This window comes from Neomonachus schauinslandi, chromosome 4 (genome assembly GCF_002201575.2).
Source record: "Neomonachus schauinslandi chromosome 4, ASM220157v2, whole genome shotgun sequence".
In the NCBI taxonomy this organism is placed as follows: Eukaryota; Metazoa; Chordata; class Mammalia; order Carnivora; family Phocidae; genus Neomonachus; species Neomonachus schauinslandi.
In genome coordinates, this window is record NC_058406.1 from 123,613,087 (window position 1) to 123,640,283 (window position 27,197).

The 27,197-nt window shown below is 33.3% G+C and overlaps 1 protein-coding gene across 1 annotated transcript in view; it reads left to right on the top strand.

The window, feature by feature from the left end:
* The window catches only part of CSPP1 (centrosome and spindle pole associated protein 1), a 167,346-nt gene that overhangs the window by 39,283 nt on the left and 100,866 nt on the right, over positions 1-27,197 (top strand). Inside the window, exons 4-9 of the mRNA XM_044914639.1 lie at positions 4,183-4,286; positions 9,719-9,799; positions 11,182-11,283; positions 12,236-12,675; positions 24,201-24,299; positions 25,443-25,510. Of these exons, the coding sequence (XP_044770574.1) occupies positions 4,183-4,286; positions 9,719-9,799; positions 11,182-11,283; positions 12,236-12,675; positions 24,201-24,299; positions 25,443-25,510 (894 nt within the window). The remainder of the gene's footprint in view (positions 1-4,182; positions 4,287-9,718; positions 9,800-11,181; positions 11,284-12,235; positions 12,676-24,200; positions 24,300-25,442; positions 25,511-27,197) is intronic.

The following is a 27,197-nucleotide window of genomic DNA, read 5'->3' on the forward strand; positions in this document are numbered from 1 at the left end:
CTTGGCTAGTATCTTGAATTTAGCTAGTAAACAGTTCCCGGTACTGATCTAAAACTGATCTAAAAATCCTCTAAATGATAAGGTCATTGTGCCTAAATAAAATTGTATAAACCATATGACCAAGTAGAACAACTGCTTTCCTTTTGTAGAGTCTGGAATCTTGGTATGTGCTAGGCAGAGGGTGCCTATGTGACCTGTTCTGACTAAAAACCTGGGGCACTGAGTCTAATGAGCTTTCTTAGTAGACAACACTTCACATTATGTTGTCACAAGTTGTGTCCTATGTGATTCCATGGGGGAAGAATTCTTGAAGATTTGTACCTAGTTTCCTCTGGACTTTGTTGCGTGAGCTTTTTCCCTTTGCTAATTTTTCTTTGTATTCTTTCATAGTAATAAACTGTAATCATGAATATAATGCGTTCTGTAAGTCTTTCTAGTGAATCACTCAGCCTGGAGGTGGCTTGGGGGACTTCCAGAAGACTCCTTTTCTTTTTTTTTTCCTGGTTCCTTTTCAACTCCCTTACCTCTAAACTTTGGGTACTTGAAGAATCCATCTTCTGTGACCATAGTCCCTATGTGTTTTTATCCATTTCTAGGCAGTGTCCTTCAATCTTATATCAGAATAGTATTAATCTGTATTTTAGACTCCAAAATTTTCTAGATTTATTTTCCATGCTCTGAAGTAATTATTTTGAAAATCAAGCAAAAATGATTACAGATTACCAAAGTAAGATAAAGAGACTTTTACTCTTGTTACTAGAAATTTGTGTGATTTTTACAAATTCATTTTAAGTACAATTATGCTTATGGAAATTTGGAAGAGAATTATAAAGGAGAAAACAATTACATTGTTAAATTTTAAAAATTATCAGAAAGGAAGCAGCAGTAGAATTTTACATTGCAGAGAAGCTCTGAGGTTTAGACTAGGCCAAAAAATTACAGTTAATGTAAAGATTTTGGGAAATGGACAACAGGAAATTGATGTGGTTTTTTTTTTTTTTTTTTACTAATTTTTAGTTGAATTTTTAATTCTCATTCTTTTTAACATTTGTAATCTTAGGTTTCTCTTATTGTGAACCAAATGTCAGACATTCTACTAGTTTTGTTCAGTTTGTACAAGTCAAATGAGTCCTATGTAATAATATCTTTATAGGTAAAGTTTGAGTACAGTGTTTCAATTAAAGCAGCCCTGTCCCTTGATAAGTCACTTGCTTATGGAAAGTTCTATTATTATTTCCTATAATTTGTCTTTTGATTATTTTTATGTAGTAACTTCTCATGGTAATATAATAAAAGAGAAAGCTAAGTGTTCCATGGTAATTTGTTCTATAAATTGCTTATTATGAGTGCTGTGTTAGAAGGTAAATTAATTTTAAAAAGATTGCATACTTTAGTTTTGAATATATAGTTATTTACCCCATAACCACTATAGGAGCTAATACTTGTAATTGATACAGTTCTGAAGCATAATGTTAACTGTCTTAGAGTCACTGATGTACTTCAGTGACATCACTTCAAATGACCCTAAGATGACACTAATGCTAGAACCATCATAAGACAACTGCTCTGAATTAAGTCTGACCATGTTTCTTAAGTCAGTTAAGATGCCATAGTTCATGCATAGTTTAAAAGGAACAGAATACTTAAATTGTTCCATAGAGTTCTTAATTTTATTTCTCTGACCTACAACACTTCACATTATGTTGTCACAAGTTGTGTCCTATGTGATTCCATGGGGGAAGAATTCTTGGAGATTTGTACTTAGTTTCCTCTGGACTTTGTTGCGTGAGCAACAAAGGACTTTATTTATTTTATGACAAAATAAAATAACAAAAATAACAGTTAAAAAGTATTTTCTGTTGACTAAACCTTAAACTTAATAAAATTTAAAGTAGTTCAGAAGGCAGTCAGTATGTATTCTTCCTTGTCTCTTAAGACAATTATTACAAATACTGTTTGTGGCAATAGTAAAAGGCAAATCCTCTTGATAAATGAAACTGAACTTAGTATAAATAGTAATTTATAAATGAAAATCACATTTTAATTTCTATCTTGCCACATAAATCCACCAAGCAAAATTGAAAACCTGTATTAAAAACCACCTTAAATACATGACTTTTTAGAAAGCTGTGAATTACTGCTTTCCTGAGTAGGAAAGCCTGGCATGTTGAGAGGCATCATCCTTGCAGCATTGTTTTCTTTTTCTCCTTGACACAATAGAGTATCCATTGTGACTAGAGATAAGTAACTTTGGTTACTAGTTACTATGCTGCTTCTCTATGCAATCAGACTGCCTAAAAGCAGAAATGAAATATTAAAAATTACGTGCTTTTTCCCTTTCTCTCATTCTTTCCTCGTATTCAAGGATTCATTCATATATTCATTCATACATTTATTCAGTGAACATTTCTTGGATATAAGTTATATACCAGGCATTATAAAATTGAATAAAGCATGGCCTTACCTTCATTGACCTTACAGCTTAGTTCCATGTGAACATCCATTCTGAATGTGAGAATTGAAACTGTTTCTCTCTTTAGGCTTAAATTCTGTATCTTTAAAAATAAGGTTTGGATTCCTATGTGAGGAAAGAATGCTTTTCTAGGATGATTTAAAATTCTAAGCATATGGGATACTTTAAATTCTTTTGGGAGAGAGTTGGGAGTGTGAGTGAGAGGCATCCCTAAGGATGCCTGCTTTACTCACTATTATCAGGATTATGTAGGCTAGAAGTTGTTTATCAAGAGAATTCCATGGTGTTCATGGTGGAAAGTGGAATTTAGTATTCTGTAAAAATCAACAGACATCCATTTATATTTATACCACTTGGGGCTTTCCCCCCTGAAATATTTCAGTGATGTAATAAAGCAGTTATATGACACTTTTATGAAAAGTCCCATCATTTAGCTGCATTGTGAGGGAGTAAGACACAAAAACGGTGATATCTATATCAGTTTATAAACTATGGTTAATTATTTCACCTATATTCCTTGTAGCTGACTCATTAAGGAAAATTATTTTGTTTAGAAATGATAAACTTTTTATACTATGGTATTATATAGTAGGACTAAAAAAGGGAGAGGAGCTTCAAAAATCTAAATACTCATCTGATATCTGTGCTTCTTGACATAGTATTTTACTATTAAAAATATTTTGAAAGTGTATAATTTGATTTTTAACAGCTTTATCGAGATAATTTACATATCACAAAGTTTACCCATTGAAATTGTACTACTCTGGTTTTTAGTATATTTACAAGTTGTACAGCCATCACTATTGTCGATCATCACCCCAAAATGTAATTTGATTTTTGAGCTCTATGTATGGAAACATGACTCAAAATAAAGTTTTTCTTAAAAAATGAACATCCTTCTATGGAGTTTCTGTTTGGGATGATGAAAAAATTCTGGAAATTACCTTAATTTTGTGTGTGTGGTGGTTTGCACAGCATTGTGAATATGCTTAATGCCACTTAATTGTATGCTTAAAAACGGTTAAAATGGTAAATTTTATATTATGTATATTTTACCACAGTAAAAAATTAATACCCATTTATATGAAATCAGAATTGGTGGCTTAACTTCTAAAATTTTTGGAAATTTCAGCCTGAGCCATGCAGTCCTAATAATTTTTTCTCGAACATGTTATAACAAAGATAGTCTTACAGTAAAAAAAAAAAAATCACATTATTAATTTTCACAGACTAGAAAACAGACCTTAAAATTGTTGTAGGTATTTATCTTTATAGAAATTTCAGTAGAATTAAGTGAAGAAGTAAAGGTAATCAGCTTTAATTTTGTAGTCTGAAAAAGCCAGATGCCAAACAATGCAGAATCATTTATCTAAAGGGAGAAGAAGTAAATACACAGACACATGCACACACACACAGTAATTTAAAAGTATCTGTTTATAGATGCATAAAGTCCCTGGAAGAAAATATAAGAAACAGTAATGGTTGTTTTGGGCAGGAGAACTGGGTGACTGGGTTTCATGGGCGTGAGGGATATTTTCCATATGTGTGAATGTATGACCTGCTGAAACATTTTAAGTAAACTATTATTCTGATCCCAGTCTCAGAATCAAACATGACTGTGTTCTTTGCTACTGTGCTTTGGTGACAGCAGATTGTATTGAAATTGACATTGAAAATGAGCTATATTACTTAAGTTGTTTTCTTTCTAGGAATTGATTATGGATTAAGTTTACCACTTGGGGAAGATTATGAACGTAAGAAACATAAACTAAAAGAAGAATTGAGGCAAGATTACAGACGTTATCTTACTCAGGTAATATATTCTATTAGTTAGCTGCATCTTACGCTTCAAAATTCACTTGCTAAATTTATTTTCCTAAGGTTTTAGTCAAATGTGTTAATTTTTAGGTTTTCATTGGTATCTAACAGTAGGATATTAAAGTGACAGTTAAGGGACATATATGACATTGGTAGAAAGTGGTGCTGAGAATTGGTGCCATGGAATAACAGATTCTTGATCTTTGCAGTAGGGTAGTGGGTTTTAATTTTAAATGAGATTGTAAGTTCTGGTTGTTCATGTTTTCTATAGAGTTATCATGGTTTTAAAAAAACCCAATTACGATTCCCTGCTCCTCTATTCCCCACGACCATGTATTTAAATGACACATGGAATTTTAGTTGCCACTTATTTTCCTGTTGGCTAAGCTTTTAAAAACTTCATTTAACATATTTACTTAGCTTCCAAAGTCTTTGCTTTATGATTTAATCTATTTACTTAGCAGAACCCTTGTTTTAAGTATGTTTGGTTAAATTATGTAATTGCTAAACTAAAGATTTTTTGTAAGTTTTGAAACGCAGTTTACTTTTTAGCTTATCAAATTATTTTAAACAATTATGATGTTTCTAGTCATCCCGAGATATTCTGTTGTTTTTAATACTTTGTAATGTTTATTCCAAGTGTATAAGTGGTCTCTTATTTATTCTGATTTGCACATGGAAAGAAAGAACTTTGAATACATTTTATCAATGGTTTGTTTCCCTTGACTTTAGGGTATTACACAAGCAAAAAGACAGGTAGGGTTGCCTGCAAAATGTTCTTAATTTTTTTTTCTTATTTTTTGGATCTAGTAGCTTGCAATTATTTTCATTTATGATGTTGCTCTCAAACTAGTAAGAAAAATAACTTCATTTGTGATATTGAGACTTTTGAATGGTAACATTTTGTATCCTTGCTTTTACCAAGATGGTAGTCTATATGTTATAATTTTTCATTAATTCAATCAAGCATTCTTTTTGATTTCTGCTTTGCATTTATTTTTGTTGCTTTCTTATGCATCTTTTAGAAATATTCTGCAGCTATTATAAGCCCATTTATTTTCAGCATGCCAGTTTTTTTCTTCAAATTATGCTAATCACATTAAGATTAATAAGAGATACTCAGGATATTCTAAGATTTTTTTAACTCTGTGTTGTCAGGATTTGGATTACTCAATATTTTTGTACCCAAACCCATGGATTGTGTTTGTAAATTTATATTGGAAAACAAAAACACTATAGTTTTACAGAACCTTTTTTTTTTTTTTTAAAGATTTTATTTATTTATTTGACAGAGACACAGCAGGAGAGGGAACACAAGCAGGGCGAATGGGAGAGGGAGAAGCAGGCTTCCCACGGAGCAGGGAGCCCGATACGGGGCTCGATCCCAGGACCCCGGGATCATGACCTGAGCCGAAGGCAGACGCTTAACGACTGAGCCACCCAGGCGCCCCTTACAGAACTTTTTTTAAAAAGAATCTCACAGGGCGCCTGGGTGGCTCAGACGGTTAAGCATCTGCCTTCGGCTCAGGTCATGATCCCTCCTGGGATCAAGTCCTGCCTGGGGCTCCCTGCTCAGCGGGAAGCCTACTTCTCCCTCTGCTTCTCTCTCTCTCTCTCTGTCTCTCATGAATAAATAAATAAAATCTTTAAAAAATAAATAAATAAAAAGAATCTCACACATTCATTCATTCACCCAACATTTTTTAAGTACTTACAAAGAAGAATCTGTCTTCAAGGGGTCTTAGAATCTGGTCATAGAGATAACATTCATACAGGTTAGAAACTGATAACTAATAAGGCTGTAATGATCAGGAAAGACCTCAAGGTGTTATTTTGTAAGACATTGTAGGATAGGTAGGATTTGGATATTCTAGAGGGCAAATCAAGGAGAGGAAGCTTTTCAGACGGAGAATATAGAAAGAAGGACTTGGACGGTAGGCTTTAGCTTTGTATGAATGAGTCACATGTGATTTACCAGTCTGAGTAGGTTAGAGTAGATTCTTTTTGAGAGTAGTAAAAAATAATGATGTAGGTGGATAGGATAGATTAGATTTTTTTTAAAAGGAATGAATGAATGAATGAATGAGTGAATTTATTGTTATTTATTTAATTTTTAAATAGGCTCTACACCCAACATGGAGCTTCAACTCATGACCCTGAGATTAAGAGTTGCATGCTCTACAGAATGAGCCAGCGAGGTGCTCCTAGATTAGATTTTTAATTTGATATGTGTGAAACATTATACCTCCTTAAGCAGCCTGTGAAGACCTTGATAACTGTTTTAGGACTGTTAGTTCTGCATATTAGAGATTCTTATCTTATTATTTATTTTAAATTACTGCTACAGATTTTTAGCTTCTCCTTCCACTAATTTTCAGTCTGTTCTTCATACTACTTTCCAGAATGATGCTGTCCCTTACCAATTTAAATACTTCAGTGTCTCCTCACAGACCCTCAGGATAAAAATGCATACTCCTTAGCATGGCATGTGGTCTTTCATGTTCCAGCCCACCTCCCAAGCCTTGTATCTCAATATTCTCCCCCCCCTCTCCCACCACTTATTGGGTGGGGTTTTCCTCTAGTTATCTACCATTTTCACTCGTGGATTTTATACTACTTCATAGATAGAAGATTTTAAAAAAGAGTGGTGGTAGGAGGCATAGGAAGAAATTGCCTTTATGAAAGAGAAAAAGATCAAGGAGTACAAATCTTTAAATTCAAATGGATATGAAGGAGTTTTTGGTGTTGGGTTATCAAGAATGTGGTTGTGATAGAGGAGCAGTAGGCCCTTACTATGCAAGAGACAAATTTTGGTTGATGTCTGAGAAGGTGGGCATGGAAAGGAAAGCACAGGAAAAAGAAAATTACATAGGATTTGGGTAGGTGGCTGCAGTGGCTTCCTTGACCCCTAGGAAGTCCTATTCTTTCTAGATTTTTTTTCTGTGCCTTCCAGACTTTTGGATTGCGTGGATATTTAAATTTAAAAAAATTAAATCCTGGGGCACCTGGGTGGCTCAGTTGGTTAAGCGACTGCCTTCGGCTCAGGTCATGATCCTGGAGTCCCGGGATCAAGTCCCACATCGGGCTCCCTGCTCAGCAAGGAGTCTGCTTCTCCCTCTGACCCTCCTTTCTCTCATGCTCTCTGTCTCTCATTCTCTCTCTCTCAAATAAATAAAATCTTAAAAAAAAAAAAATTCTTAAATTTTGCCAAGAAGAACCATTAAACAACTGCTATTTTCTTTCCAGTTTTTAGAATAGAAGACACTTGACCATTTAAAAGTGCAGGGAGAATATATTCTCAGAAGAACAATTTTTAAATTGAGTTAGTAAATGTATATTTACAGCCCAGACTTCTCTCCTGAACCTCACACTTTTCCATTTGGCTACCTATCTTAGAAATCTAATGGGTATCTTATGTTGAGCATGTCCAAAAGGGAACTCTGGATTTCTATTTTTCCCACTCCCATCCTCAAGAAGCCTGAATTGCTTGTAGCCTGTTCTTTTAATTTTGTCATAGCACTTATCACCTTCTAACATACCATTCTCTTCCTTATGTTTATTATTTGTCAGTTTCCCATGCTTGAATGTAAGCTTCAGGAAGGCAGGGATCTTTTTTTCTTCACTGATGAATCTCAGATATATCAAACAGTTTGGGACAGTAGGCATTCAGTATTTGTTGAATGAATGAGACAATGTCTGGAATTTAACTTTTTTAGTAACTCACTATACTGTCCTTATTATTTATTTTTTTCATTTTATTGAACATTTCAAACATCGTTCTGGGACTGTGTTGGGAGTGTGAGCTGCGCAGTGAAGGAGCGAGGATGCTGTATCTCTGTCTTTCCGGGGTTGGAACTCTGAATATGTTTTTTTGTACATGTGTAACTCTACAAAATGGCTACGTTTATAGTGTACTTTTTATATAAGGGTTAAACTGACTCAGGGATCTAGTCAGGTATCCTATTTTTTCCCCTGACAAATAAGTTTAGAGTTCTATACAATCAACTTTCAAATCAGCTTTTGTAGCACAACTTACTTCTAAGTTTAGATTGAATGAAACCTTATATATATATTTTTTAAAGATTTATTTCCTTATTTTAGAGAGAGAGAGAGAGAGAGAAAAAGCACAAGTGGGAAGGGCAGAGGGAGAGAGAGAGAGAGCGAGAGAATCTCCAGCGGATTCCACTGAGCGCGGAGCCTGACGCGGGGTTTGATCTCACAACCCTGAGATCGTGACCTGAGCGGAAACCAAGAGTTTGGGCGCTTAACCGACTGCGCCACCCAGGCGCCCCTCAGTCAAACCTTATTAATCATTAAGTTTTATTAATCACTCTGCTCCCAAATGTTTTGAATATAATTATGTTGTAGCAGTTGGTACATTGTAGTTATTTGTTTACATGTTTGTTTCCTCAGCTGAATTGTAAATTTCTTACATAGAGGGGATATATTCTTATCTTTGTCCCCCTACCACCAAGAAAAGTAACTGGAAAGTTTTAGGTAGTCAATATTTGCTTGTTTAATGAATAAATAAAAGGCTTGGAACTACACAGCTTGACAAGTATCAGTTCATTTAATCCTCATAACTTAGTGATTTAGATGGCATTATCCCTGCCTTATTGGACAGAGAAATTGAGGCAGAGACGTTAAGTAACTTCCAGATTATATGACTACCAAGCAGTGCTAGAAAGTTGGGGATCATACGTATTTTTACTCATCCCTTGTGTTTACTTTAAAAGTATTCAAAGATATTTTACATTTTTAATCCTCTGATCCTTATACCAGTTTTGGTAGGTAGGCAGAGCAGATACCATTCTTATTTTATGTATGAAGATGGGGTCAGGGAGGTTAAGCAACTTGCTCAGTGTTATAGAACTGAGAAGTGTTGGGGCTAGTCCTAGAGCCCAGGTCTTTTGACTCCTAGTCTGATGATCTGTCTACTACACTGTGTTATCTAAATCTTTACAAGAGTGGAGGTACATAGAAGGAAACAATGTTCATAGTTTATATCTTTTGGCATTTGAGTGGATATCCCTTCGTAAATTATTGCGGGAAAATTAGTAAAAAAACATTATTGCAGCATGTATATGGATCTTGCTGAAGAACAGTAGGACACTGAGAATGAAGAATATGTGCTTAGAAGAGAAATATAAATTGGGAAAGAGTTTCCTTTTTTCCCAGGTTTTTTAATCATCTGGAATTATATATATGTTGCAAATGAAAATTAAGACCTGATTCTCCTCTTCAGGGACCTGTTGATTAGAAGAAAATTCTGTTTTCTAATTACTTTGGTACTTTCTGTCTTCATCTCCATTCCATTCTTTTGCTCTGCATAATGCATAGTTTAGAAAATAGAATGTGAAGACACATTTATGAAACATTTTATAAAGGCAATTAGGTAATATATTTTTTTAATGTGTATATATACAGAAAAATTTTCTGTCCACGAGTGAAACAGATCCATCTACTCTGGGAGTTTCTCTTCCTATTGGTGAGAGGTTATCTGCCAAGGTAGGTGGATAGGAATAGTTACTGTGGGTAGTAGTTTTATGAGGTATCAAAATAATTAACATACTCCTGACTTAAATGCAGGCGGAAGATATATCATTTCCCATTCTTGAATATATGTCTTTTAAAAAAATCTGTGGAGTCCCTAGTTGTGCTGTTTTTAAAAGAACTTTTGAACATAACGTTTATAATGATGTGAGTGATATATCTTTAATATGTGAATTAATTGAATATTTAGAATTTATGTTTTTCAGCATTGGTTTCTGAGCTATAAAGTTCATGCTCTGTGTCACAGTTATCAGTGAGATGAGTGAATGAGAGTATACTGAACTTTGATGTAGAGTGAGGTCTGGAGCTATTTGAATGTGTTTCTATCACTCTACAAATACATGTACTTTTTTTTTTTTAAAAGATTTTATTTATTTATTTGACAGAGAGCGAGCACAAGTAGGGAGAGCAGCAGGCAGAGGGAGAGGGAAAAGCAGGCTTCCAGGCGAGTAGGGAGCCCAATGCGGGGCGTGATCCCAGGACCCTGGGATCATGACCTGAGCTGAAGACAGCCGCTTAACCGAGCCACCCAGGTGCCCCGACATCTACTTACTCTTTAGAGGTGGTAGTGATAAAGCACTGCATACCCCTTGTAGGGACTGAATTTCCAAGCTAGATCAGCGATCATGACATAGTACATAAGTCAAACAGATAATAAGTTTCAAAAGATGACCTAGTTAAATCTTTAACTTTTTTTTTTTTTAGATTGTCCTGTTTCAATGACAGTGGAGAAATTAAGGCTTAAAAACATTTCCTAATGTAGTATGTGTTTCAACAGAACATTTATATTATAATATTTTAGTGTCTGTGGTAATTGTACCTTTTTATGTTTAAAATATAATCAATCTTCTTGATACTTGGGAAAGAAATGATTAGCAGTAGGTTTTTTGGGAGTGGAACAGATTCCCCCTTTTGGTAGGGGAATACAGGCGGGAGATGTCTCTGAGGAGGAAAGAAGGAAGGTAACTGGTCAAATTTCCTTGGAAACATGGTAATGACAGGTCTCCTGGCAAACACAGTCATGTAGTTACTAGTGGGATAGATTTATTTACGAATGTTTTTGGTTGAAGCAGCTCCCTTCTGTTAAAGACCTCCTGTATTAACCTGGACCTAAGCATGTAGTAATTAATGTGGCAAGAAAGGATGTGGGGAATTGCATTGGTTGTTTCAGACCTCTTCCTGCCTCTCTTGTGCCTTGCAACTACTTCTATCCTTGAGATTATTAATAAAGCTTGATTCTGGGTAAGATCTCTTATTTTGTATGAGTTTGATTGGACATAAAGGTACTTTTTCCTGAAGTTGGAGTTTTAACATTACCTTTTGATTTTTATTTTAAGGAAAGGTTGAAACTTGAACGCAACAAAGAATACAATCAATTTCTCAGGGGTAAGGAAGAATCTACTGACAAGTTCAGACAGGTAGAAAAGAGTAGTACTGAGGTAGGTTTTGCTTTTAAAGTAAATCTTTAACACCAGAGGTTGAATATTTTGTACTTACTTGAAAATATTTTTATATGTTAAACATTTCACTTGGTTTTTATGTAAATATTTTAAAGATTAAGCCAAATTGAACTAAACACAGGGCATTTTAATATTTAGTTTTATTAATGGTTTTATCACATATTGAAGAAGTTACCCTACTTTTTAACTTCTTGGGGGAGGTTTAATTTTAGAGATTGGCTTTAAGTGATGTTTAGTTTTTTACTAAACAATAAAAAAGTTTTTTACTTTTTATTAAAAAAAATTTTTTTGAGAGAGTGCCAGCAGGCAAGGGAGGGGGCCCAGGAAGGGGGGGCGAGGGAGAGAGAGAATCCTAGGCAGGCTCCATGCCCAGCATGGATGGAGCCTGGCACGGAGCTCAGTCTCCTGACCCTGAGATCATGACCTGAACCAAAATCAAGAGTTGGACACTTAATGTACTGAGCCACCCAGTGCCCCTAGTTTTTACTTTTAAGATTTTTAAAATGCTGACCATTTCTAGCTATATATTTTTTTCCAAATTTAAGAATGGTTGATGTTAATAGGGCCAAAAAATTGACCACTTTCTATATTGTTTGTATTAAGAATTTAATTTGAAATATTTTGAAGCAATATTACCTGCCAAAATATGCCTGTTATCTCCTGGGATAGGAATTTGCATTTAGTTTATCCTCTCTTTTTGTAGCCACTTACCCATATCACTGTTGCTTGTTATATTTTATTTATTAAGTTTTGAAGGCTAACATTTCCTTGGAGTTTTTTTTTTTTTTTCTAAAGATAAGCTATTTCTTTTGGGTGATTAGGCCTTGGAGTTGAGATGATAAATAGACTAAGCATCATTTGAGGGTATAATTACTTTTTAAGAAATAGCATTGTATTAAGATCTGTTTTGTTTTCTTTTTTAATTGACCAGCACAAGAATCAAAGAAATAAAAAACCTATTAGTCAGGTTAAGCCTGATTTACCTTCACAAATACAAACATCTTGTGAAAATTCAGACGGTCCTATAAGAAATGTCTTAACTCCTTCGGAGGCATATGAAGAGCTTCTAAACCAAAGAAGACTAGAGGAGGACAGATATCGACAACTAGATGATGAAATTGAATTAAGGAACAGAAGAATCATTAAAAAAACTAATGAAGAAGTGGGCATTTCCAGTAAAAAACATCAAAGGTTTGCCAACAAAGCTGAAATTCCAGATAGAAGATTTTGCCGGTTTAATGAGGATGGTGTTTTTGATAGACAGTATTATAGACCAGATCAAGATCCTGAAGTAAGTGAAGAAATGGACGAGAGGTTTAGATATGAAAGTGATTTTGATAGAAGACTTTTGAGAGTATATACAAATGACAGGTATTTACAACTTCATTTTTATTTTCTTTATTTGCTTAGTATTAATGTTGTTACTTTTTATGATTATGTTAGGGAGAAGCAGTTTCATTTTTCTACATATTTGGTTAACTCTAAGATGCTGTCAGTTTGAAGTTATAGCATTATTTTTTATGTGCCACTGAAGGAACAAATAAAGCCCCCCAAGATGGAGGAAAAAGAGACCCTGTAATAAAGCTGGGACACTGAAAGGCTACATCCTTCCTGTAAAATTAAATGGGAAATAAACTTTTTCACAGAAGGGGACAGAAAGGAAACTTACGTGTTTCAACCTTGGTACTTAATGAAGGGATTAAAAAAAAAAAAAAAAGAAAAAGCATCTCTGAGATTTTGAACTGTAAGCCAGTACTGATTCAGGTTTGCAGTCTGAATTCATGTTGCCAATATTGTTTAAAAAACTTTGAGACAAGAATTCAGGGTTGTCTCAGATTCATAGTGCTCCTAGGTGACTGACAGGAGAACAAACTCCTCTTTGCGAGAACCTGAATTAAAACCAGGTTGCTGGCAATCCCAGATTCAGATTTTAACATGTGGATTAAAAGGACATTTTAAAATTGATGAAATACAGCTTATTCCTTTAATGTTCTTATGCTCTCAGTACTTCTATCAATATACTTTATTGTTTTTAAGTCACTTATTTTTAAACATTTACTTAAGTGAAATGATACCAGATTTTTTTTTTTTTTTTAATGATACCAGATTTTTACTATCAGATTTTCAGATGCCTTTCAGTTCTTTGGGATGATTATTTTTGGGACAGTACTTGTAATTTCTTAACTGCTACAGTGAGGTTTTATTTTATTAAGTCATTTATCTTAATACTTAAAATTTGCTCTGTTTTCATAAACTTTTGGAGATAGAAATATGGCAGGGTTCCATATTTCTTGAAAGGGTGAAATCTAAATTTTGAAGTTTATGGGACCTGTTTATTTAGTCCAAATAGATTACCTTTTAAGTATTTTAGAAAATTTCTGAGACATAATGCTGTACATTCAGTATTCTAGATACTAATAATACAAAACCTTTACAGTTTGCTGTCTTCTACTCTTTATTCTGTAGCTATTATGGCCTCTCACTCAGTCTTTTTAATAATCATCCTGATTTAAGTGATGTGAGTGAAGGATTAGAATTTTGCAATGCTACTTGTCATTTCTGATTTGAATCTAATTGTTTGTACTCCAGAAAATACTCTAAATCTTATAATGTTTTATATTTGAAAATGTTTATACCTGAAGGTAGTCTAAGTCTGCCTTGACTAAAAGAGCTCTCAGTTGGGGAACTGCAGGCAGTCTTGGACTCTTGGTTCTGCCTTCTTTGTACATGAAACATTTTTTTCTTTATGGTGTCTGTTTATTTTTAAAGTGTAATGTAATGCTATCTTTTAAGTTTGGAATTTCAAGAAACTTACTATGATGATTGCTTTTAAAATATGCTTATTATTTTTGTAATTCTATCCTGTGATAATTTTTTACTTGAACAAATGAATTTCAGCCTAATTATTTGAGAACTATCTTATTTTCTTATACACTCCATAAATGAAATGAACTTTTTATATAATCTTCTCCAAGTAGCGTTTTAAGATTAAACATGAGGATGAGTGAGAATAATTCCTGTTACACATTTTTAAATGTTTAGAAGTATTTCTTCAAGTTTAAATCATTATTATATAATACTTCCATTTTGTTAATGCATAAACTTACATCTCTAGATGTAAGGTTTTTCACGTGTGTCTCTAAGGCATGAGGTTAAAACTGAATTTCTGTATTTCAGATTTGTAAGATTCCTTAATTCCAGCAAAAAAAAAAAAAAATTCACATCTGTCATTCAGTAGTTTTTATTTAGGAGGCAGAGTGGTTGATAGGAAAAATGACTACTTGTTAGTAAAATTTTTGAGACTACAGAAATGTATAACTGCTCTAACCATTTATTCTTTAAAAACATTTTTTTTTAATTAAGTATAGTTGATATGCAGTGTTATATTAGTTTTAGGTGCACAGATAGGGATTCGTCAGTTTTACGCATTATGCCGTGTTCATCACAATATATGTAGTTACCATCTCTCACCATACAACATTATTATAATAATACTGTCTATATTCCTTTTCATCTCTGTGACTTATTTTTTACTAGAGGTTTGTGTCTCTTAATCCCTGTTACCTATTTAGCCCTTTCCGCCTGCATCCCTACCCTCCGGCAACAAGATTGTTGTCTGTACTTATGAGTCTGTTTCTGTTTTTTGTTGTTTGTTCATTTGTTTTGTTTTTTAGATTTCACATATGAGTGAAATCATATGGTATTTTTCTTTTCCTGACTGACTTATTTTCACTTGGCATAATACCCCCCTAGGTCCATCCATGTTGTTGGAAATGGCAAGATCTCATTCTTTTTTATGGCTAATATTACATTTTATATCTATACCACATCTTTTTTATCCATTCATCTATGGATGGACACTTGGGTTGCTTGGCTATTTTAAGAATATTGCAATAAACATAGAGGTGCAGGTATCTTTTCAAATTAGGGTTTTCATTTTCTTTGATTAAATACCCAATAGTGGAATTACTGGATCATATGGTATATCTATTTTTAATATTTTCAGCCATCTCCATACTGTTTTCCATAGTGGCTACACCAGTTTACATTCCCAGCACAGTGTACGGGAATTCCTTTTACTCCACAGCCTAACTAGCACTTACTATTTTTTGTCTTTTTGATACTAGCCATTCTTGTGGTGTGATGTGATATCTCATTGTGGTTTTCATTTGCATTTCCCTGATGGTTAGTGATGTTGAGCATCTTCTCATGTGTCTGTTGGCCATTTGTTTGTCTCTTTGGAAAAATGACTGCTCAGGTCCTCTACTTGTTTTCTAATCAGATTATTTGCTTTTTGGTTTGAATTATATGAGTTCTTTATATGTTCTGGGAATTAACCCCTTATTGGATGAATCATTTGCAGATATCTCCAGTAGGTTGCTTTTTGTTTTGTTGATGGTTTCCTTTTTGTACAAAAGCATTTTATTTTGGTGTGGTCCTGATAGCTTTTGTTTCCCTTACCTTAAGAGACATATCCATAAATATGTTGCTAAGGCTGATGTCCAAGAGACTGCTATGTTTCCTCTTACGAGTTTTATGGTTTCAGGTCTCATGTTTAGGTCTTCAATCCATTTTGAGTTTATTTTTATGTATGGTGTAAGAAAGTGGTTCAATTTTATTTTTTTACATGTAGCTGTCCAGTTTTCCCAGCACCATTTGTTGAAGAAATGTCTTTTTCCCCATTGTAGATTCTTGCCTACTTGATCATAGATTAATTGACTTTGTAAAGTGTGGGTGTATTTCTGGGGTGTCTGTTCAGTTCCTTGATCCATATGTCTATTTTTGTGCCAGCACGATACTGTTTTGATTACTATAGCTTTGTAGTACTATATTGAATTTTGGATTGTGACGCTTCTAGCTTTGTTATTCTCTCTCAAGATTGCTTTGGCTATTCAGAGTCTTTTGTGGCTCAGTACAAATTTTAGGATTATTTGTTTAAATTCTGTGATAAATGCTTTTGGTATTTTGGTAGGAATTGCATTGAATCTGTAGATTGCTCTGGGCAGTTGGGACATTTTTAAAAATATTATTTTTTCCAGTGCATTACCATGGAATATCTTTCTATTTGTGTCATCTTCACTTTCTTTCATCAGAGTCTTATAATTTTCACACTATAGGTCTTTCACCTCCTTGGTTAAATTTATTCCTAGGGTTTTTTTCTTCTTTTTTTGATGCAATTGTAAATGGGACTAAAATTTTTTTTTTCTCTCTGCTACTTTATTATTGGTGTATAGAAATGCAGCAGATTTCTGTATATTAATTTTCTTTTTTAAAAAAAGAGATTTTATTCATTTGCTAGAGAGTAGGGGAGAGAGAAAGAGAGACTGCGCACAAGCAGGGGGAGTGGCAGGTAGAGGGAGAAGCAGGCTCCCTGCTGAGCAAGGAGTCCGATGTGGGACTCGATTCCAGGACCCTGGGATCATGACCTGAGCTGAAGGCAGACACTTAACTGACTGAGACACCCAGGCCTCCCAAATTTTCTTCTTTTTTTAAAGATTTTATTTATTTGACAGCACACAAGCAGTGGGGAGTAGGAGAGGGGAAAGCAGACCCTCTGCTGAGCATGGAGCCTGATGTGGGGCTCAATCCCAAGACCCTGGGATCATGATCTGAGCTGAAGGCAGATGCTTAACTGACTGAGCCAGCCAGTATATTAATTTTCTATCCTGTAGCATTACTGAATTCATTTATTAGTTCTAATAGTTTTTTGGTGGAGTCTTTAGGACTTTCTGTATATAGTTTTGTGTCCTCTGCAAATAGTGAAAGTTTTATTTCTTCCTTACCAGTTTGGAAGCTTTTTATTTCTTTTTCTTATCTAAGTGCTATGACTTGTACTTCCAGTGCAGTGTTGAATAACAGTGCTAAGAGTGGACATTCTTGTCGTTTTTCTGATCTTAGAGGAAAAGCTCTGAGTTTTTCACCATGGAGTATGATGTTAAGTGTGTGTTTTTCATATATGGCCTTTATTATGATGAACCTACTTTGTTGAGTTTTTATCATAAGTGGATGTTGTATTTTGTCACAGGCTTTTTCTGAATCTGTTGAGGTGATCATATGGTTTTTATCCTTCATTTTGTTAATGTGATGTATCACGTTGATTGTTTTGCATATATTGAACCATCCTTGCATTCCTAGACTAAATCCCAGTTGATTGTAATGAATGATTCTTAATGTATTGTTGAATTTGTTTGCTAATATTTTGTTGAGCATTTTTGCATCTATGTTCATCAGGGATTTTGCCTGTAGGTTTGTGGGTGTTTTTTTTTTTTTTTCTTTTTTGTAGTGTCTTTGTTAGGTTTTGGTTATCAGGGTAATCCTGGCCTCATTGAGAGAATTTGGAACTTTTCCTTCCTCTTCTATTTTTTGGAATAGTTTGAGAAGAACTCTTCTTTAAATATTTGGTAGAATTCACTTGGAAAGCCATGTTGTCCTGGACTTCTGTTTGTTGGAAATTTTTTTATTGCAGTTTAATTTCATTATTAGTAATCGGTCTGTTCAGATTTTGTCTTCCTGATTCAGTTTTGGGAGATTATATGATCTGGGGATTTATCCATTTCTTCTAGATTGTCCCAATTTTTGGCATATACTTTTTCACAGTAGTCTCTTGTAATTCTCTGTATGTTTGTTGTGTCAGTTGTTACTTCTCTTTCATTTCTGAATTTATTTATTTAAGTCCTTTCTCTTTTTTCTTGATGAGTCTGGCTAAAGGTTTATTAATTTTGTTTTGTTTATTGATCCTTTCTGTTGGTTTTTTTAGTCTCCATTTCATTTATTTCTGTTCTGATCTTTGTTAATATTTTTCTTTCTGCAGACTTTGGGTTTTATTTGTTATTTTTCTAGTTCCTTTAAGTATAAGGTTAGATTGTTCAAGTTTTTTGTTTGTTTGTTTGTTTGTTTCTGGAGGTAGGCCTTTGAAATGCTCTTAGAACTTTCACTATGTCCTAAAGATTTTGGACCATTTTGCTTTCCTTTTCATATTTCTCCATGTGTTCTGGATTTCTCTCTCATTTCTTCATTGACCCATTGCTTGGTACAATGTTGTTTAGCCTCCACATTTGTTTGTGTTTGCTTACTTGCTTTCTCTCTTTTTCTTTCTTTTTTCCCCTTGTAATTGGTTTCTGGTTTCATACTGTTGTGGCTGGAAAGGATGCTTGATAGGATTTCAGGCTTCTTAAATTCATTCTGACTTGTTTTGTGGCCTAGCATGTGATCTATCCTGTGGAATGTTTCATATGCACTTGAAAAGAATGTGTATTCTGCTGTATTTGGATGGAATGTTCTTTATATATCTGTTAAATACATCTAGTGTAATGTGTCATTCAAAGCCACTGTTTTCTTACTGATTTTCTGTCTGGATGATATCCATTGATGTAAGTGGGGTGTTAAAGTCCTCTACTATTATTATATTACTATCAGTTTCTCTCTTTATGCTTGTTAATATTTGCTTTATGTACTTAGGTGATCCTATGTTGGCTGCATAGATATTTATAATTGTTAATCTCTCGATGGATTAATCCCTTTATCATTATGTAATGCTCTTCCTTGCTTTTTGTCTAAACATTTATTCGTGGTATATTGTAATCTTAACCCAACGTTCTTGATAAAAAATAACTGATTGTGAGAAGTACAAAATTAATTTTCCTTCATTTTTGTGAGTTTCTCTTTTTCTCTTTTTTTCTTCTAAAAGCATGTGATAAATTCCAGTTTTGATTTTAAACAATTTTGAGTTTTATATTTTTGGTCTTACTTTTTTTCTAATTACCGCATAAACAATTTCATGTATGATAATGTATTTGTTAATGAACTATTTTGCCCACTTTAAATATGGGAAAGCTAAAGCCCAGGAATGATGTTATACTTCTGAGCTCATCATTAATCACTGACCAGTGTTTTTAAATAATTAACAAGGTAGTTAACATTTTGCTTTATGCTTGCATTCTTTGTGTATGCGTGTGTGTTTATGTGTTATTTATTTATAAATATTTACAGTTTGACTAAAGTTTATGTTTTAGGAGCTTTTAGAAGTTGAATATAATGGTGTATTTCATAGTACTTTGATTTGTAGGTTCTTTTTAAATGTGGTCATCCTAGTCTTTATTATTTATTAACTTGACCTGTAGAAGTTAATATGTTACTTTACTGTGTTTACTTGATAACCAATGTTAATGAGTAAAAGAAACTTTTAGCTTCAAAAAATGCTTTTTAAAAGTTTTTATGTGATTAATGCAGTTACCACTTCCATTCTCTTTAACTCTTGATATTTGTTAGTTTGTAATCTTAAGAGTTATTTAATAAAATTCTGAAATAACATTCCATCTGAAATTAGAATCTGTATGTTAGCCACATAGATGAGTACATGCTTACTTAGTGTGGGACATTCTAAGAAATGTGCACGCTTAATATGTAAAATGTAAAAGAAGAGAAATGGCTCATTAGAACTTGAGTTATTTAATACTGCTTTTTTTCTAATACATAGTAATTTTCATTTATTTCTGGAAGGGCTTCTGTAATACTAGCTTTTTTCTCCATTTTAAAGATGGGCTTGGTATTAGAAAAACACTGTTACTGAATTAAAGCAAATATAATTGTGAAACAACTGAAAACAGAAAAATGGTGATGCACGGCTAACAGCTCAGTATTTTTCTTTTAACATCTAGGAGAGTACCTCTAATAGAATTCATTCACATTAGAGAAATTCTTAATATGAAAACATGGTGATGTAACCATTTTATGAATTAGATGATTTTTTTTAAGTAAGGAGGAATTTGGTTCTTCCTTGCTGTGAGCTTTATGAATCTAGGACCAACAGATGGTAAATTTTATTTTTATGATGTGGTATTCTTGATAGCTTAAACATTGTAAATTTATTTCTGAAGTAGTTTGATTCTATGGTTTGTTAAGGAAAAAAGATAAGTTATTTATTATCACTTAGGAGTTCATTTATATTTAAATTAGCTGGAAAAACCTATGCTTTTAGAAAATTTGCTTTTCTTCTGTAAGAGAATAATTTTTTTGGAAGTTAGACACATGTGTTAATTTTTAGAATAAACTTGGCCTCTAGCCTATAGCTGGTTTCTTTGGGCATTGAGGTTTGAATCTAATTAAAGTTATTGACCCATGTCTTCCAGGAAATAGAGATAGAGAAAAAGCTTTTTCCATTTAACATACCTGTAACTTTTTTTTTTTCTTTTGATAGTAGGATGGTGAAACCATTTACAGTTATTTTATTACTTCAGTTAAATCTGATTTGGTATGTCAAAGAAAGCAAATTCTTTTTTGCGGTTGTCTCTTTCTGACAAAACCAGTGGATTGAGGTGTGGTAAGCGAATCTATGGATTTAAAGCCATAGAATATTGGGATAGATTGGGTCTGGGTCTCAGGGATAGTTTTAATCTGGTACTGACTTTATAGCTAAACAGGAAGGACTTCTCAGGGACAAACTGGACCCAAGTTGAACTCCTGGACTTTCATTAGAATCAGGTTGTTAGACATTTAGTGAGTTCATTACTTTTGGCTATTACCATTTGTTGGCCTCCCTTAATGTTGGGACGATTGAAGAGATGAGATAGAAATGATGAAAACACTATTGGCTCTCATCAATTCCTGTCTTCCTGGAGAACCTCATTGTCTCAGTAAAGGCTTCTTTCTTTCTTTTTTTTTTTATTTTTTAAAGAGACAGAGCAAACAAGTGTGTGTGGGGTCGGGGGAGGGGCAGAGGGAGAGAAAGAATCTTAAGCAGCACAGAGCCCACTGCAGGACTCGATCTCATGACATAGAGATCATGACCTGAGCCAAAATCAAGAGTTGGGCGCTTAACTGAATGAGCCACCCAGGCATCCCTCAGTAAAGGTTTCTAAAATAAATTGTAAGACCACCATAACAGTCGTTAAAGTGAACTAACAGGGATAGTTATTAGTGATTAAATGCTAAATTTATTAGAAATATGAAAAAAAGTTCAATAAATGAAGGAAATTCCATTATAATTATGGGGATATTTTAATAAGAAATAAGGTAGTTTACTTGCCATCCTGTAATTTGGCTTCACAGCTTGTTGGGTTCCCCTCTAGTTTTTTTGCTTTTGTTTTTAATGTAATAGTAAACTTAAAAAAATATTTATGGACTCTGTAAATAGTAATTTTTCATTGATTTAACAAAGTAAGCATAGTCATATCATGAGTCATTCCATAAAATTAAATAGGATGCCTTAAGATTTTATTTTATCCTTTTTAGTGAAATGTTTATCTCTCCTTTTCTTTGGCCTCTTAAACATTTCTCTAGTCTTGATTTTATTGTGACAAGATTTTGATTTTTATCAGTGACAAGAGGGGACTTTTATAGTTTTGTTAATGAATTTTTTTTTCCTTTAGTGAAAGGGTATACCTGAAGCTATATTCCCTATGAGGGGTTCATTAGGAAATCTTTGTGATTTGACTATAGAATTTAGCAATGAGACCTTGACTTTACACATAATAATTTCTTAAATTTCTTTAATTTAGAATGGACTTTGAAAATGACCTTTTGTGTTTATGGTGCTTACTTTATTACAACAGCTTTATATACTGAAGAACCTATAAAACATTTTTTAATACAGATGCTTTGGATATAGCATACTTTGGGTACAACTGCATAAAGATAAGCTAGAATTGCAAGTCTAAATGTTTGCTTTTAGAGAACTTAACTGAAAATGCAGAAAGTCACAAACTCTTGGATAAATTTTAGAAAGAATTTTTGTATATAATAAGTAGCCTTTAATTCTGGTTTAATCACAAGATATGTTTTTAAAAATATAACTTTAATTTAAATGTAACTTTAAGTTTCTCCGTATTTGAAAACTTTGATTTGTTGAGGCACCACTTTACCACATCAACACATTTACTTTTGTCTGTTGGGTCATAGGAGACCACCCCCAGGTTTGGTGATTCATCAGGAGGACTCACAAGACTTCCTGTATATATAGTTATATTCCTGGGTATGATTCATTACAGTGAAAGGATACAAAGTAAAATCAGCAAAGGAAAAAGGGGCTTGGACAAAGTCTGAAGGCAAGCTGACACAGGTTTCCAAGAGTTCTGTCCTAGGGGAGTCACACAGGACATGCTTAATTCCTCCTGCATTGAATTGTGACAACATGGGTGAAATGTCTACCAGGAAAGGTCATTAGAGAGTCAGTGCCCAGTGTTTTTATTGGGGGCTGGTCACATAGGCACCCTTTTTTGAGGATATATGAAAATTCTGAACTTCTTGAAGGAAAGCAGATGTTCAGCAAAAACTATATTGTTTGTATAAACAGTTTAGGTACAGTGAGCCACTCTTTATCAGTCCTGGGAATGGTAGGGACCCCCCCCCCCACCCCGCAAAAAAAATCTATGTTCCCAGGTGCCAGCCAAGGGCCAGCCTTCCAAATAGGTATTTCTAAGGATAGGTAATTTTAGGCCTGTGCTGTTAACTCTTCCCTGCTCATGCATATTGAATATAGACAAGTATAACTAAATCTGGTTGCTTGGCATTATTAATTACAAATTTGAATTTAAGTTTATATTTACCAGTTCTTTAAGTGGTAGAAATAGGGAATGAGAGACACTAAGCTGATGTGTCAGTTTAAAACAGAGATTTGAGCACATAGGTTTTAGATACAAAACCAGCTGTGTTTTGATAAATTGAAATAAGTTGACATTCCTTTTTGAAAGGGCTTGTGGAGGGTTCTGTTGTTCTAGATATGGATAAAAAATCGAAGCTATTTTATGTGTCGTGCCAGGTCAGATATGATGAAGGTTACAATTCTGGATAGTCTTTTCTCCACAGATAATATTGACAGTGGCTTGTGTGATGGACATAAATGAGGAAAGACTTCTGTGCTAGCTCTGTGGAGAATGAGAAGTTTTTCTTCTAAAAATTGCCATTTTTCATAATGTGAAAATGAAATTCACCTACAATATTGAATAATACTTTAACAGCCATATTTCTAATAGTCCTTTTGAGAGAAAATATAATTTTTTAACAGCCACATGAAAAAATATGACTTGTGAAATGCTGATTTTCATGGATGCTGATAAATGTTGGTGTGAAAAGTCATGTTGGTTTCTCTGGTATGAGGAATTATGCTAAAGAAATCAATGTTTGCCAAGTGGAAAAAAAAAAAGATTAATTGAAAAAATTTTAAGATTATTTTCTGATAAGGATTTTTAAGGAAAAAAAAACAACAAACATTCTGATCTTTCTTTTTTGTTGTCCATGACCTTGTGAGTAAAGTGATCATTTTTACCAGTGTATTAGATTATTTGTTTATAGTGTTTTCCATTCACCTGTTGCTAATATTTATTCTTTCATGTGATTTACAGTGTTAGCAAATGTTGTGCCTTGCCGCATTTGGTTTAATTTACTGGTAAGACAGCTGCTATATTTTTAAGTTAAAAAGGTTTGCATATGCAGTGAAATAATTTCCAGAATCTATGAATTTTGTTTAAAAAAGAGATCTCATTGTGAAATTTGTCAGTAATCTTCATGAGGGCAAGGACCATGTTCATATACCCAGTGCCTAGGAAAAATAGTACTTGGCATGTAGAAGGTACTAATTAATTCTTTGAATTAAATGAATGATAAAGTCTTAGTATATGCAGAGTTTTGAAATTAAAATTTTCTAGAAGTTATATTGAAATAATTTATAACCTTTTGTTTTAAAGACTATTGAATCTAAACTCTCAGTTTCTCTTATTAACCAGCAAATCATACTTGAATTAAATCTCCTTCAAATTAATTTTTGAATGTGTTTGCAGTAAAACTTCATTATAACTCTTTGTTCCCTTTAACATTTCTAATATCAAATGTAAAAACACCAAAGAGATATAAGAAGGTCCACTGTATGTGGAACAAGCTCTATAAGCTAATGTGTTTTTAAGGATGTACGGGAACAGACGAGGGGATGTACCTCCTATGGAGCAAGGTGGTGATGTCACAGAACAGTCAAACATACGCATTTCATCTGCTGGAAAGAAAAGGTATAGTATGTAATATAAATTCTGCCCTTCAGTCCTTACACTGTGAAACAGTACCTACTAAAACTGGCTTACTGAATAAGTAAAAAGTTATAGTATGTTAACAGCTCTCCTTATTTAATAAGAAAAGAATTAAAGGGAAAAAAGGAGGAGGGAGAGAATGGTGTTAAACGAGAATTTATAGTACTTGACAGCATTCTTTTGAACAGTAAGTTTTGATTATAAGTGTGCCAAGGTGTTCCAAATAATCCCTATAATTGTAAAGTGTATATAAATTTGTTTGAAATAATGAAAGGAGAAATAAGCATGTAGTTTAATGGACTAAAAATCAATAAAATAGAGTTACGGGAGTGATATAACTTAAGTGGAAATAAATTGAAAATGTTCCTGCAATGTGAGTTTTCCTTTGAAAAAAAAAATTTTATTTTCAGCTTATTGAGTAGGTAACTTTTATGCTTACTTTGTAGAATTAGTACTCATAATAATTCTGTCATGATGAAAAGAACAAATTGTATGTACTTTATGTTCATGTTCTCTTTCTGTTGATAGTTTTTATCATTTTGGTGGCTTTCTTATATTGTACAGAAGAATAAACAGTTCCGAATCTATAGTGTATATTGAAGATAATAATGTCATATGTCAGGAAAGGTGTCTATTTTCTCTGAAGTAAAGTAATATATAGAAGTGCTTGAGATAAGATAATTTGCTGTTGGGTCTGATTAGGTTTCCTTTGAGGGAGTTGTCTTTTTTTTTTCCCCCCCTTATTTCTATATTTTAAGGAAGGAGTTTTTAAGAGATGATCTTTTTCAAATGTGTGAATGGGTATCTCCTTTCTCTTCTTTTTTTAGGATTTATGTGTATTAATATTCTTTTTCCTAACTGGATTAACTGTTCTTATGAAAAAAGGGTTTATTGGGACTCTATAGAGCCATTGATGCAAGCTGAAGAAAAAGGTTATATATTTATAGAGCGTGAATACATCGAGGTCCCACTGTATAAAGAGAAAAAATGCTATGATTTTACTCCAACTTTAAAAATAGTGTCCATAGTACATTGAAAGGCCCATAACTCATACCTTCAATTTACTCTAAATTTTTGTTACCTGAAAATCATTTGGGTTCTAATTCTTTTTGTTTTTTGTTTTAGTGCTCGAGACAATGAACCATCCAAATCTAACCGAGAGATCTGTAGTCCTTTTGCAGGAATGCTCTTTGGTATGTACAAAACTTTCAGTTGATTAAACTTTTGCAGACTGTTGTAGAAAAGGTCTTTAGTGAGAAGTCAGTGTTGTCATTAATACTACTGTAACTAATAATAGAAAACTTATCTAGTGCTTACTTTGTGATAGACTCTATGCTAACATTTAATGTATTGTATAGCTCCGATTATAATTTTAAAGTGGAATAACTTTATTTAGTGATGAGCTTTCTATGGATGATAAATGCAATATTAATTTCAGTAACTTTGTTGTAGTGTGACTATTTCTTATATTCCGTTTTAATATGCAATAGTTTTTCTTCATTCTTCTTCTTTTTCTTCTTTAGCTAGTATAGAACTGCCTTACATTTTAAGTTTATTTTCCCTGAACTAAACCTTTTTATCCCTTGGTAAACATCCTTCCTGTGTTTTTTCCAGGTAGTTTCTGAGAAGGTGTTTTGTTCAAATCATGATCATAATCCAGATTCTCTATTTATTTTATCAGAAATGGAAGTCGCTGGTTAATATAAGAATGTTGATTTGCTACTTGTCATAATTTCAGAAACAGTGTGAAGAGAGAGCCTTACTTATTTCCTATGTATAACTTTAAATAGAAAAGTGGTCTGTTTTCTGTGTAAAAACTATTAGGACAAAATGACCTGAAATTAGGTTTCAGGTGAAGTATGTGAGGAAATTGGATAAAAGTTTAGATTCATTCAACCTGAAAGCAGTCAGTAATTTTAAATCTTGGCTTAGAGATATTTAATTGCATGATATTTTCAGATCTTTGTTTCCTTGAAATGGCTATTATGAGAAAATAGGACATAGCAACTAGAGTTTTATTTATTTTTTTTTAAGATTTATTTATTGAGAGACAGGGAGAGAACATGATCAGAGCCTGATGTGGGACTCGATTCCAAGATCATGACCTGAGCCAAAATCAAGAGTCAGCTGCTCAACCAAGTCACCCAGACGCCCCTAGAGTTTTATTCTAATGTAATGTCTTTAAGTGAGAATTTACCAGTTTAACCTATCAGTAAGTCAGAGTAAGGGCTTCATTCTTATGATGTATCTTGTTAAACATGAAAAATTGGAGAAATGGCTTTCTTTGTTCAGAGTCCCCTGACAAATAATTTTATCAATAAATGGATTACTCTACCCTAACATTTTAAGCTTGAATGGCATAAACTTACCATTACTGCAATCCAGGAATTATGGATGAATATTTGGTGAGATAATAGACTCTGATGCTTGGAACAAGCCATTTAAAGTCATTTAATCCAGTGATTTATCTCATGGGTTTTTTTTTTTCCCCAGCCAGTATGTGTATGGACCCATAGGGAGCTCCAGAGGTAGCATTATCGGATTGTTATAAAATTCTTATTTCAATTGAACTGAAATTTGTCTTCCTATAATTTTGCCCCAAGGACCTAATTTGGAGCCTTTTGCTTTATTTTAAAAATTAAGACAATGACTACTTAGAGCAAAAATAACAATATATTGTGGGGTTTATAAAAGAATCATGGATTATTTAGAAGTACGCTTTTAAATTTTCAAGTATTTGGGGATTTTCCTCCTGTCTTTTTATTACTGACTGCTAGTTTAATTCCCTTATGGTCTGAAAAAAGTTTGTATAATTTCAATTATTTCAAATTTGAATTTAAAAAATATATTTAATGGCTCAGAATATAGTTTATCTTGGTG